The 14,428-nt window shown below is 35.8% G+C and overlaps 1 protein-coding gene across 1 annotated transcript in view; it reads left to right on the top strand.

Moving 5' to 3' along the window:
- Nucleotides 1-14,428, top strand: part of SERINC1 (serine incorporator 1) — a 28,418-nt gene that overhangs the window by 2,144 nt on the left and 11,846 nt on the right. The window contains exons 2-3 of the mRNA XM_011944438.1: nt 11,126-11,287; nt 13,156-13,325. Coding sequence (XP_011799828.1) covers nt 11,126-11,287; nt 13,156-13,325 — 332 coding nt within the window. The remainder of the gene's footprint in view (nt 1-11,125; nt 11,288-13,155; nt 13,326-14,428) is intronic.

Here is a 14,428-nt window from a genome sequence, read left to right as displayed (position 1 = left end):
TGGTCAATATGGTGAAACCCCGTCTCTACTAAAAATACAAAAAAATTAGCTGGGCGTGGTGGCACATGCCTGTAGTCCCAGCTACTTGGGAGGCTGAGGCAGGAGAATTGCTTGAACCGGGAGACAGAGGTTGCAGGGAGCCGAGATCATGCCACTGCACTCCAGCCTGGGCAACAGAGCAAGACTCCGTCTCAGAAAACAAAACAAAACAAAAAAAACAAAAATTGGCCGGTTGTGGTGGCGCACAATTGTAATCCCAGCTACTCCGGTGGCTGAGGCAGGAGAATGCCTTAGCCCAGTAGGCAGAGGCTGCAGTGAGCCAAGATGGCGCCACTTCTCTGCAGCCTGGGCAACAAACAGTGTGAGACTCTGTGTCCAAAACGAAACAAAACAAAAAACAGACCAAAAAAAAAGTAATGTTCAAATCATTAAATTAGATCAGGTAAGCCAGAATTAAAAACAAACCAGCCTCATTCGTTGTTAGTACAAGTTTCTGCAGGCTTAATCAAATTTAGTAAGTTTTTTCCTTATTTGTAAATTAATTGTAGAAAATGGCTAAACTAAAAAGAGATAAATTATGTGTAATAGCACTGAACAGAAATTGGAGTGTTAAATTGTTCACTTTTTGTTTGCAGCTAAGAGGCCTAGAATTAGATTGATTATAATCCTTGGTTCATGGCAGTATAATTTTTTATTCATGCGTGGTTGTTTCTTTTTTCTATTGGTAATTACTTCATTATAAACATCATACCAACTAATCCTATAACTACGACATTACCAATCACTAATACCTACTTACATGCTTTTCCCCATCAGTCTCAACATTGATATTAGTGAGTAGACAGAATTGATTTTTTTTGAATGACTGAACCTTATATACAATACCTATCAAGATATTTAATGTAGTTAAGTCGTTAAGAACTAGTGATTACTAAGTGCTTATTTTTTGCCAACCTCTCCTAAATTTTTGTTAATACAGTGACTTGTTTTATAGAAATAATTTATAGTTGCTATGAATAGTCAAGCAATGCAGAGTAGAAGTTAAATAAAAATGTCCCCCCAAAATCTTCCTTCTCTCACAATGCATGGGTGCATTGTGTATTTGTATACACATGGGTGGATGAATAGACAAAAGTACATTCTTAGGAATGGCAGCATTTTAAACATTTTTAAGCAAAGCATTGAAATTAATTTTTCTTGAATTTAACAAAAGAAAAAAAGTAATTCTTGAATGTTAACATTTGTCAAAAGAGTTTCCTAAAGAGATTCTTCTAAGGAGGTGTTTCTATAGCAGTGATTATCAACTGGACACAGTTTTGCTCCCCAGTGGGCATTTGGCAATATCTGCAGACATTTTTCATTGTCACAACCTGGGTTGAGGGGTGCCACTAGCATCTAGTTAGTTGGTAGAGGACAGGGATGCTGCTAAATCTACAATGTATAGGATAGCCCCCAACAACAAATAATTATTCAGCCCAAAATATCAATAATACCATGGTTAAGAAAGCCTGTTTTAAGTTTAAGAAAAACATTGTATAAAACATTGAAGTTGGAGTAAATTTTTAAGGACTTTTTTTTTTTTTTTTTTGAGATGGAGTCTCGCTCTGTCGCCCAGGCTGGAGTGCAGTGGCCTGATCTCAGCTCACTGCAAGCTCCGCCTCCTGGGTTTACGCCATTCTCCTGCCTCAGCCTCCCGAGTAGCTGGGACTACAGGCGCCCGCCACGTCGCCCGGGTAGTTTTTTTTTTTTGTATTTTTTAGTAGAGACGGAGTTTCACCAGGTTAGCCAGGATGGTCTTGATCTCCTGACCTCGTGATCCACCCGTCTCGGCTTCCCAAAGTGCTGGGATTACAGGCTTGAGCCACCGGGCCCGGCCAGGACATTTTAATTTTAGATTCACTAATCTGAAAAGTGGAGCAAATCAATATTCACCCATTCCCCTAGTTCCCAGGTTTAATTAATTGTATGATTTTTAAATTTTTAAATTCATAATTCTGTATGTACATATTTCTCTGTGTGCTTAAGAAAAATAGTACCACTCCCATTTCCACCCTTTGGAGACAGTATTTCTTTTGGTATTTATTGCCACATTTCTAATTAACATACATATAGTGTATTCTTGATTTTATTTGTTTGTTTTAGACCTGTCTTCTAATTATGGAAGACGAAGATTTAGCAATCATCCCTTGATTTCAACTGGCCCTCATCCCTACCCCCACCAAAATCACATACACTCATTGATGTCCCCATAGCTTTCCATAATACTAAATAATTGTGGTAAATGAACATTATTGTGACTATTTATATAAGTTTATATCTGTAAAGCTATAGTAAGCACTTAAATATTAGTTCTTTATTTGTGTAATGCTCTTCATAGGTCAGCTTTGTAACAAATATACAAAGACTTTTCCTTTCATGCAGAAAATTTTGTGTTCATTGGTTTACTTTCTTTTCTTTTTTTGATAGAATCTTGCTCCGTTGCCCAGGCTGGAGTGCAGTGGTGCAATCTCAGCTCACTGCGACTTTGGCCTTCTGGGTTCAAGGGATTTGCTTGCCTTAGCCTCTTGAGTAGCTGGGATTACAGGCATATGCCACCACACCCAGCTAATTTTTGTGTTTTAGTAGAGATGGGATTTTGCCACGTTGGCCAGGCTGGTCTCATAACTCCTGGCCTCAAGTGATCCACCTGCCTTGGCCTCCCAAAGTGCTGGGATTATAGGTGTGAACCACCGTGCCCAGCCTATTTTCAGTGTGTTTAAATTATTTGACCTCAGACTTTTCCCCAGCTGTATGCATCTCTGAGTAAGTTCAGATACATGTCATGATTGATCGAACCTTGGAGGTTATCTCTCCCAGAATCATCTGACCTGCTCTAGTCACTGTTTTCATCCTGGATCTCACTTTATCCTCAAATGAGGATGTAGATTTCCTCTCTCTTAGGTTGAAACCCTTTTTTTCTTCATTGCTTGTTTTCTTTTGGTTGATGACCATGTTTTGGTATAGTGCTCCTTGACAGAAGCACATAGGAGGTACACTTTGGTCATAGAATTCTAGATTGGAAGTCATTTTCCGTCAGAATTTGGATGCTCCTTTGTAGACTTGCAGTGTTGTTGCTGGGTATTCTGAAGTCATTTTAGAAACTTTTTCTGTATGACCTCTCCATCCTTCTCTTCTCCACCAGTTAATTACATTTCTTGAGTTATTTAATTTTCTCACCTGTGTTTTCTACATTGTTATTCTGTTACTCAGATAATGTACTTCCTGGACTGAAACTCTATGTTTCTTCCTTTCTGCTTTCCATCTCATTGGCTTTTTGCACTGCTTTCTGAGAAATTTCCTTGATTGTTTTCAGAACTTCCATTGAATTTTGTTTTTTAAGTTTTTTTATTGACTGACTGGACTTCTGTTGAATTTTTAAACCTCTGCTATAGGGGCAGTGTGCTCATGCCTATAATCTTAGCACTTTGGGAGGCCAAGGTAGGCAGGTCAGTTGAGCTCAGGAGTTGGAGACCAGCCTTGGCAACATGGCAAAACCCCGTCTGTACAAAAAATACAAAAAATTAACCAGGTGTGGGGGTGTGTGCTTGTGGTCTCAGCTACACCCAGCACATCTGTGATCCCAGCTTCTATGGAGGCTGAGGTGGGGAGATCACCTAAACCCAGGGAGGTTGAGGCTGCAGTGAGCTGTAATCATGCCACTGCACTCTAGTAAAGGCTGCACTCCAGCCTGGGCAACAGAGTGAGACTGTCTCAAAAAACAACAAAAACCTCTGCTATAACATTTTTAATTACCAGAGGTTTGTTTTGTTCTCTGTTTCATGTAGTCTTGCTTTGTTGTCCAGGATGGAGCGTAGTGGCGTGATCTTGGCTCACTGAAACTTCTACTTCCCAAGTTCAAGCAATTCTTAAGCCTCAGCCTTCTGAGTAACTGGGACTACAGGCACACAACACCATGCCTCGGTAATTTTTGTATTTTTAGTAGAGACGGTTTCACCATGTTGGCCAGGCTGGTCTTGAATTCCTGACCTCAAGTGATCTGCCAGGCTCAGCCTCCCATAGTGCTGGGATTACAGGTGTGAGCCACCGTTCCTGGCCTCTGTTCCATTTTTATAGCATCCTGTGTTTGTTTCATGGAAGCAGTCTTTCTCCCTTCTTAAAAAAATCTTTATTTTTATCTTTATGATGTACCCTATACTATATAATTTATTAATATACTTTGTAAGTATATTAGAAATACTAGATTTTTTAATGCTTTTATGTTTGCATATAATTTTTCAAGTTTCTCCTATCCACTCTACCCACTTTCATTGATCTTAGTGTTTTCCTCAGTATTCAGTGGTCAGTAGCTATTTGTTCATATTTAGGAGTGGGACACTCAAGAGCTTGGTGTAGGACTTGTCAGCTGTGACTACAGTGAAGTGATCTGGCTGAACCAGTTTATTGTGGAAGCCTGATGCAGATATTTATCTAGGGCTATTGATAGATCCAGGGTACACTTCCAGTCTCTAACCTGAGGAATATACCTGCATTCTGGAAGGCAAGTGAGGGAAAGAATGATGAGGTTCTTCACATTCAGTACATAAAATTTGATTTAATTTTATATTTTTAGTATGGAACCCCTTTTGTCAACTCTTCTTGGTGTTCCCCTGTCAAAACTCATGTTTTATCCTTTTCAGTTGGTTAGTGCAAGAAATGGAATGAAATCTGGGAGTCTTAACTACTCTTTGAAAAGACATTCAACCAATCATCTATTTTTACTCTACCTTTAGTACCACTTACAGAGACTCCTGGTGCCACCAGTTCCTGAACTATTTGGGTATTCTGCCGAATGAATTGTGTTGCTTGTTAACTTTTTCCTTTGATAACTTAGAATTCAGCTTTCTCTGTTAAGGCTGTTACTACCTTGTAATTTCTACTTTCCAGATTTGTTCTCCTAGTTCTTTTTGACTTTTACATTTTATTCCTCATTTTTTAAAGAAAAAAAACCACCCAAACCTTTATTTTTTATTTGATTGGGATTTCTACAGGGAACGTAGGTAAATTAATATATTCAGTCTGCCATCTTTAACCAGAAGCACTTTGTACTATCATTTTTATGTCACCATTATGTTGTACCATAGAAATGTTGACTGGGGACATTCTATGTTTTAATAAGCCCTCCAGGTAATTCTGGTAGTTGTTACAGTTTGAGAACCAGTGCTCTAAACTTAAGTGGATGCAAAGCTCTCTACCAGTCCTTGGCTTACCGTTGCTTTGCTCTAATTTTTTATTTTAATGTCATCTCCTAATTGACCACATTTTGTTATCAGTAGAATTTTCAAAAAGGATTTATGGGTGCCGGAATCTTTGGTTTTTGAAAGTGTCTGCTAAATTCTTGAGAGACATTTTGGGCTGGTATAATATAGTTATACGAATTTCCTTCAGAACTTTGTAGTTATTTCTGTATTGTATTCTGTCTTATATCAGCTTGGTTTCCATACCCTCCCAAAACAACTCTGCACATGCATAGGTGATTTGTTTCTTCTGCCTGAGTAGCTGAAGAGTTTTTCTTTATCTTAGAAATTAAATAACCAGATAAGTCTGAGTTTAAATCTTTTATCACTTTTTTTCTTCTTCTCAAAAAGTAGTGTGCTCTTTTGATTCACAGATTATTTTTCCATCTAAGGAATTTTTCTTATATTAGATCTGTGAATATCCTTTAATTCATTTATTTAGAGTATTCTCTATTTTAAGAACCTTTTTTAGTTAAAGTATAATTTATATACAGTAGAATTTACTCTTTGTAATACACAGTCCCATGAGTTTTGACAAGTGCATCTAGTCGTGTAACCATTTTGGAACATTGATCATCCTAAAAAATTGCACTGTCCTATCCTTGGCAACCCCTATTTTCTGTCTTTAGGATTTTGCCTTTCTAGAGTGTCATATTAATGGAATCCTACAATATATAGCTTTTGAGTCTGGCTTCTTATTCATCTGAGTTTCATTCTCCATATGTTTTTATTGTTAGTATTGTTTTTGTTTGGATATACCACAATTTATCCATTCACTGTTTGAGGAGCCTTTCTAAGTTTTGATGATTACAAATAAAGTAGCTATAAGCATTCCCATAAAGGTTTTTTGTGTGTGTGATTATAAGGTCTTATTTCACTTGAATAAATATCTGAGTGTGGATTTGCTTATTCATACAGTAAGTGCATGTTTGACTTAAAAATAAGAAACAAACTGGTTTCCAAAATGGTTGTGCCATTTTTCATTCTCACCACCAAAGTAAGAGAGTAGTCACTCTGCATTCTTGTCAGTAGTTGGTGTCATCAGTTTATTTCATTTTAGCCGTTCTAATATGCATGTAGTAGTATCTCTGATTTTAATGTACATTTCCCTAATAATGATATTGAGCACTTTTTCTTTGCTTATTTGCTGTCTATATGCCTTTGATTAAAGTATCTGTTTAAATATTTTGCCCATTTTTAAATTGAGTTGTATGTTTTCTTATTACTGAGTTTTTAGAGTTCCTTTTATATTCTGGATGCCAATGATTTATCACATACCTCACTTGCAAATATTTTCAAGTTTATGGCTTGCTTTTTCATTCTCAGCAGTATGTTTTAAAGAGCAAAAGTTCTTAATTTTAATGAAGCCCAATTCATTTGTTTTTCTATTGTGAGTCCTGTTTTTTATATGGTATCCAGGAAATCTTAATTTTCGTATATGGTTTGATTATGGCTTAAGGTTAACTTTTTTTAAAAAAGTATGAATATCCACTTATTTCAACACCATTTATTAAAAAGATTATCCTTTCCATAGTGAATTGCTTTGATATCTTTGTCAAAAATCCTTTGATCATATTTGCATCAGTCTATTTCTGAACTTCATTGTGTTCTGCTTAGTGTGTCCACCCTTTTCCCTGTATCACTCTAATTACTGTCACTTTAATGCTAGTCTTGAAATCAGGTAGTGTGTCTTTTAACTTTGCTCTTTTTTCAGACTTGTTTGAGCTATTCTAGTGTTTTTGCCTTTTCAGCTAATTTATTTCTGTAAATCTGATACTGGGATTGTGATTGGAATTAGGCTGAATCTATAGATAAGTTTGGAAAGACTTGATATCTTGAAAATAATTGTCTTCCAATCCATGAACTCTGTATATTTTGCCATTCATTTAGGTCTTTGATTTCTTTCACCAATGTTTTGTAGTTTTCATTATTTGAGATCTTTTCTATGTTTTGTTAGATTTATAACTATTTTCTTTTTGTTTTCAGTTGTTACTAATATGTAGAAACATGATTGATTTGTGTATATTGACTTTTTATCATGTGACCTTGAAGAGTTAGTTGTAATTGCATTTTTGTAGGTTTTTTGTGGGGTATTTTTATTGTTGTTTTTTGTTTGTTTGTTTGATTTTATTGTCATCCAGACTCAAGTGCAGTGGCACTATCATAGCTTACTATATCCTTGAACTCCTAGGCTCAAATGGTCCTCCTGCCTCAGCTTCCCAAATTGCTGGGATTACGGGTGTGAGCCATGGTTCATGGCCCTCTTTGGGATTTTCTATGTAGACAGTTGTGCTACATGTGAAGGGGACAGTTTCGTGTCTTCCATTCCAATTTTTATGTTTCAGTTTTTCTTTCTTGCCTCATTATGTTGGCTGGGACCTCCAGTGTGAAGTTGAATTCAAATGGTGAGAGAGGTATTTTGCCTTGTTTGGTATCTTACGGGGAAACATTCAGACTTTCATCATCAATTATGGATGAGAGCTATAGATATTTGTAAATGCCATTTATCAAATTAAGGATATTATCTTCTATTCCTTGTTTGTTGACAGTTTATATCATGAATTGGTATTTAATTTTGTCAAATGGTTTTTCTACATCTATTGAGATGACCATGTTTTTTCTTTAGTCTGTTTTTACGGTAGAGTTCATTGGTTGATTTTTAAAAGTGGAACCAACCTTGCTTTTCCAGGCTAAACTCTACCTAGTCACAATATGTTACACTTTTTATATACTTTCATATTGCTGTTTTTGACTTGCTAAAATATCATTAAGAAGTTTTTGTTTATGTCTATGAGGGATATTTGTCTATTATTTTCTTATGATGTCTTTGGATTTAGTCTCAGTAATTCTGGCCCCTTTTTTTAAAAATAAGAAGAATGTATCTATTTACTGTTTCTTTTCTTCCTTTGTATGCAAATCCAAATTTCTGTCTGGTATAATTTTCTTTCTTGGAGGATTTCCTTCAACATCTCTGGCAGTTTAAGTCTGCTTGTTTGGATTATTTTGTCTTTTGTATTCCTGAAAATGGTCTTTATTTCGCCTTAATTTTTGGAAGATATTTTCACTGAGTACAAAATTCTATGTTTATATATTTTTTTCTTTCAGTACTGATTTTAGGCTTGAATCGTTTCTTACTAGAAGTGTGATTTATTTCTTTGTTCCTCAGTTTATAATGTACATTTTATTTTTCTGCCTACTTTTAAGGTTTTTCTGATTATTAGTTTTTTGAACTAATTTGATTATGATGTGACTTGGTGTGGTTTTCATGTTTATTTTGCTAGGGCTTTGTTGAGTTTCCTGGATCTGTGAATTAATAGTTTTCATAAAATTGGAAAAATTTTGGCAGTTACTTCCTCAAAAGCACCCTTGTGTCTGTTCTCTCCAGTTCACTTCTCTCCAGTTGAAGTTCATCTCTAATTTCACTTGTATTAGGCTATTTAAAGTTGTCTCACAATGTTCCGATCTTCTTATTTTTATTTCTTTTTCATTTTGGATCATTTAGTTTCTTATGTCTTTAGGTTCATTATTAATCTTTTCTTCTGTCTTGTCGATATTTAGGGGGCTTATTTTGTCATCTGGAGAACTACGATATGGGTCTTAATTTTAAATTATCTTGCATGTCTGACCGTAACATGATCAAGTTTTTCTCTACACCTTAAGCATGTGACATAATACACTTACAATAATACTACAGTGCCCTGTTTATAAATGATCTGTTATCTATATCATTTCCAGGTTGATATTGACTGATTGATCTTCATTATAGATTGTATTTTTCTGTTTTTTGCCTGCCTGCTAATTTTTTGTTAGCTGTCCAGTATAAACTTTTCCTTGATCAGTGCTGGATATACTTTTATTTAAGAAAAAAAAAATTATTGGGCTTTTATCTTTGACTTGGGTGATTTTACTTAGAGACAGTGTGATCTTTTTATTTGCCTTTAGGTTTCGTTAAGTGCAACTAGTGCAGCCTTCAGTTTGATGGCGGATTTTTCTCCAGTATTAATTGCCTTCTGATATCTCTACCCAATGCCTCATGGATTACAAAGTTTTTCGCCTCTAGGTGGTAAAATTCCCAGACCCTCCCTACAGTGGATGTTCTCCCCAGACAGAAATAAGGGCCAGTTGACCAGGCAAGGTGGGCCACCCCTGCAATCCCAGCACTTTGGGAGGCCGAGGTAGGCGATCACCTGAGGTCAGGAGTTTGAGACCAGCCTGACCAACATGGTGAAACCCCATCGCTACTAAAAATACAAAAATTAGCTGGGTGTGGTGGTGTACACCTGCAATCCCAGCTACTCAGGAGGCTGAGGCAGGAGAATCCCTCGAACCCGGGGTGGGGGCGGGGAAGGTTACAGTGACCGGAGATCGCACTACTGCACTCCAGCCTGGGCGACAGAAGGAGACTCTGTCAATCGATCAATCGGTAAAATAAGGGCCAGTCATAGGGCTCACATTGTCTCCTCTTAGAAATTACTGCTTTACATTGCCCGTTGTTCATTGTCTGAAAAACTTGTTTTTTCCATTGTTTAAGTCAGGAGGATAAGTCTGATCATGGTTTCTCCATCTTGACCTGAATTTATAGTGATTATCCCAAGCCTTTTTTCATCAGTAATTTTATTTTTACCTATGTCTGTTTTGTTTCTTGATAGTTATTAGTTAAGTCTGTTTTTCCCCTTCTCATTTCTTTAGCCCTTTGATTCCCACTTTCCATTGTGTTCTGTTCTTATTTCATTTTTAAGGTCTCCTTTTTTAAAAAAAAAAATTATTTTTGTTATTTTTCTATAGCTCAAATGAAATACTGGTAGGGAATTTCCTTACTGGATTATATTTATTTCAGACTGAATTCTTCATATGCCTTATATTTTCTTCAGTCCTTTTTCTGAGGGGAGATGTTTATGTTTCATTTTTGCTAAAGTATATTTACATAGTTGCCATGACATTTATTTCTGTCTTGTGGACGTTTAATATAAAGCAGCTTTATTCTTACCTTATATGGGTTGGTGTAGTGCTCTAGCTTCTACAACATTCCCTTACTGTGGTATCTAAGACTGTTTTCCCCTAGAGTTGTAATTCTAGGGCTGGAAGATCTGGTTCATCCACCTTCTAGAAGTCTGACATCTCAGCCCAAGTTATGGTATTATGAGAATATTTACTCTGTGGCTTTCTTAAATACTGGTAAATACTCTGTACCAGTGTTCCTCTCTCCTGGACAGGAAGATATTCTCTTCCTTTGGGAGCATGCTGCTAGTTTAGTGTGGTGGTCTCTGATCCCTTGGGAGCATGCTGCTAGTTTAGCGTGGTGGTCACTGGAGAAAGTTAGCTAGCCCCAGTTGTATTATTATCCTTTTTGGCTCACTCTAGTTGTAGTTTTCATTATTATCACTATCACCAGGTCAAAAGAAGGAAAACATATCAATTCACTTTTTTTTCCTCCCTGGATGTATTTGAGAATCCTCAGAATTTTGTGTATTCATCAGTTTAGTATCTGGGGGCTAAAGGGCAGGGGCTGGAGGTGGTGGGTTTAGCAGCTGTGCTACTCATGAATATTGCATTTCTTTTCTTATTTAAACTTTGGTTACTACTGATGATTTTCCCCCTTTTTGTTTTAGCTTATTTGTTCATTTTACTTGTCATAGAGTCCAAGGGCTTTTTTGTCTTTACTGCTTCTTAGAAGTTGCTAAGTTTTGTGGTATATAGATAATTTATATGAACCAAATACCTTATGTCCCTTGATGTAATTACTTTTAGTCTTTTTTCTTTTTTGGATAGAATGTCAATTTTCATTGTATCATTTTAAGATCTACTGATTTACTGGCTTTTAATAATATTTTTAATAATATTCTTTTTCCCAGATACCATGTTTGTGTGGAAGTGCCCCGTGTTTGCTATGCCGATGCTGTCCTAGTGGAAACAACTCCACTGTAACTAGATTGATCTATGCACTTTTCTTGCTTGTTGGAGTATGTGTAGCTTGTGTAATGTTGATACCAGGAATGGAAGAACAACTAAATAAGGTTAGTCTAATTTCTTATTTATTGATTAACTGAGGCCATAGGGTATATATGTATATGAATAAAACTGATTCAGGGATATTGTAAACAGAATAATATAGAATAAAACAGTATGTAACCCTAGTTGTAATTCATAATCTTTTAGTAAAAACAAAGATAATATACGTTACCTTGTTAAGTTCTTTGATGGTGGTACAGGAAATGTACTGTGGTAATACACAGAAAGAAGTATAATTCTAATCAGGTGTCAGAATCTCAGTGGGTCATGGAAAAAAGGATATTCTAAGAATGATTAGAACTTTCATATACAGAGATTGAAAAATAGAAAGCATAATGAGTATAAAAGAGCTTTTTGAGCAAAGTATCTGTACTTCAGGAAGATTAATCTTACAATTAATAAAGTATAAAAGTCAAGCAGTTAAATATGGAGGCTGTTGCAGTGGTATAATCAAGAAGAGAATAGAGGACCTGAAGTAAGATTTTCTGGATGTAAAATTGACTGAACCTGGCACTGAAATATTGGCAGTGATGGAATCATAAATAACAACCAGGTTCTGATCCTAGAAAACTGGGAGGAAAATGTTGCTATTAACCCAGAAAGAAAAATTTTTAGAGAGAGTCAGGTTGTGGAAGGAGATGGGGAACATGTAATAAATTTAGCTTCTAACATGTTGACTTGGTGGTATTGTATCATGTACATGTGTATATTTATATATATATATATGTATGTCTTAGTTCAGGCTGCTATAACAAGAATATCATAGGCTGGGTGGCTTAAGACAACAAAAATTTATTTATCAGTTTTGGAGGCTGAAAGTCCGAGATCAAGGGGCCACCATGGTCAAGTTCTGGTGAGGGTCTTATTCCTGGTTTACACATGGTCATCTTACATTATTGAGAGAAAGCAGCAGCTCTCTTCTATCTGTTTTTATAAGGGCATTAATCCCATCCTGAGGGCTTTACCCTCATGATTTAATTACCACCTAAAGACCCCACTATCCTCTCCCACTATCCTCCCATTGAGGGTTAGGCTTTTAGCATTTAATTTTGGGTAGACACAAACATGAAGTTCATAATAATGTACAGCAGCAAGTAGAAAACATGAAGGAATTTAAAAGAAATCACAGCTAGAAACTGCCTTGAGGATAGAAATTGAATGTTGAAACCATGGCATCATATACTGAAGAGCATTCAGAGTGAGCAGAGCTAGAACTTTGCCAAAATCTCTTACTTAAGGGAGTTAGTGGAGAAAGGAAAACCTGGTTCTGATCCTAAAAAACTGGGAGGGAAGGGATAACAGAAAAGAACAACAAAAATGTACAAGTTCTAGGAAGAAAGTTTTAAGAATGACAGGGATAGTGTCTATATAAAAATGAGATTAAGGAATGTGATTAAGCAGTAGCCTTTGGATTTGAAAACTAGTACATGACTAGTGTGCTGAAAAAGCAGTTCTTTTTAGAGTGCTGGGACTGGAAGGAGTGGGAGGAAATAATTTATTATTATATATATGAATAATAGATGTATTAATAGTTTTGAACAGTAGTCTCAGAAATAGCACTTACACTACCAAAACAATTATATCATGCTATTCAAGTAGAATGCAAGTTTTTAAAATGTAAGATAAATCTATAACTCAAAATAAGCATCCAGCATAGGGTTGGTATTACAGTTTCTGATTTGCTCAGATGGGGATTTAGCTCTTTTTTCCCCACTGGATGTGATTAAAATGTATCAGACTCATCTTGAGTACATATTCATCATAAATTGTAAAGCAAATTCCAGTTTTCTAAACGTTTAAACTGTTTGATTACATACAATTTTTACTTTTACTTAATGAAAAAATGATGGATCAAACCCTTTTGTTTTTCTAGATTCCTGGATTTTGTGAGAATGAGAAAGGTGTTGTCCCTTGTAATATTTTGGTTGGCTATAAAGCTGTATATCGTTTGTGCTTTGGTTTGGCTATGTTCTATCTTCTTCTCTCTTTACTAATGATCAAAGTGAAGAGTAGCAGTGATCCTAGAGCTGCAGTGCACAATGGGTAAGTTTTCAAATAAGTTTCAATATAAAAGCCTGGGTAGCCTCTTATTGGTAATTGCCAGTTTATCTAAGGAAACCTTAAGGTAAAATAAACTTATACAATTTACAGAATTACTTTATTCATGAATGACAGGGTGAGAAAATCTTGTTTTTACTGGAGAATGTCAGACTTTGTATATTAAATAATAGCTATAATAACCTCTGATCCACGGTGTTTTATATTTTCATTCTAAAAAAGAGACTCTGTTATATTTGTGACTACTAAGGGAATAGCTATTTCTCCTTCTCCTCTTAACTTTTGGTGGACCAGTCCACTTACATGGAACTCTCAGTTCCCTAGACCCAGAGAGCAGATTTTTCTAGGTTGGTTGTATTAGACAACCCAGAAAGAAACTTCAGGGTTTATTTATCAATCTTCCTTCATATAGAGCACTACTTCTGGTACCCTTATTTGACTGTTTTAATATCTGCTGTTGCTTATCTAGTAACACGTGCTACCAAAGACAAAAGGAATAAACAAGTAGAATATAAATATTAATGAGAAAATATGTGACAGGTTGATTGTCTTTTATTGTGTTCCTTTAGTCATTGATTATTTTGTTAAATTATTAGAGTTTTAGATGGAGGCATTTATCATGTTTATAAAAACTATTCATTTATACAGTTCACCTTATACTTTGATATATTATCCCACTTATGTGAAATAAGCCTGTGAAATGGAACTAACATTCTCGTTTTTTCATAATGAATTAGTGAGAAATAAATCTTTCTCAAAATGGTCTTAAAAGCAGTTTATATAATTGTTGTCTTTTCTGATAATCAAGTGTATTAGGTTTCTCTAGAGGGACAGAACTAATAGGATAGATAGATATATATACAAAGCAGAGTTTATTAAGTATTAATTTACATGATCTCAAGGTCCCACAATAGGCCGTCTGCAAGCTGAGGAGCAAGGAGAGCCGGTCAGAGTCCCAAAACTGAAGAACTTGGAGCCTGATGTTCAAAGACAGGGAGCATCCAGCATGGGAGAAAGATGTAGGCTGGGAGGCTAGGCCAGTCTAGTCTTCACTTTTTTTTTTTGCCTGCTTTATATTCTAGCCCTGC

Source organism: Colobus angolensis, unplaced genomic scaffold (genome assembly GCF_000951035.1).
Source record: "Colobus angolensis palliatus isolate OR3802 unplaced genomic scaffold, Cang.pa_1.0 Scaffold231, whole genome shotgun sequence".
In the NCBI taxonomy this organism is placed as follows: domain Eukaryota; kingdom Metazoa; phylum Chordata; class Mammalia; order Primates; family Cercopithecidae; genus Colobus; species Colobus angolensis.
The sequence above is the reverse complement of the archived record's forward strand: the minus strand, read 5'-3'. Positions and strand labels throughout refer to the sequence as shown.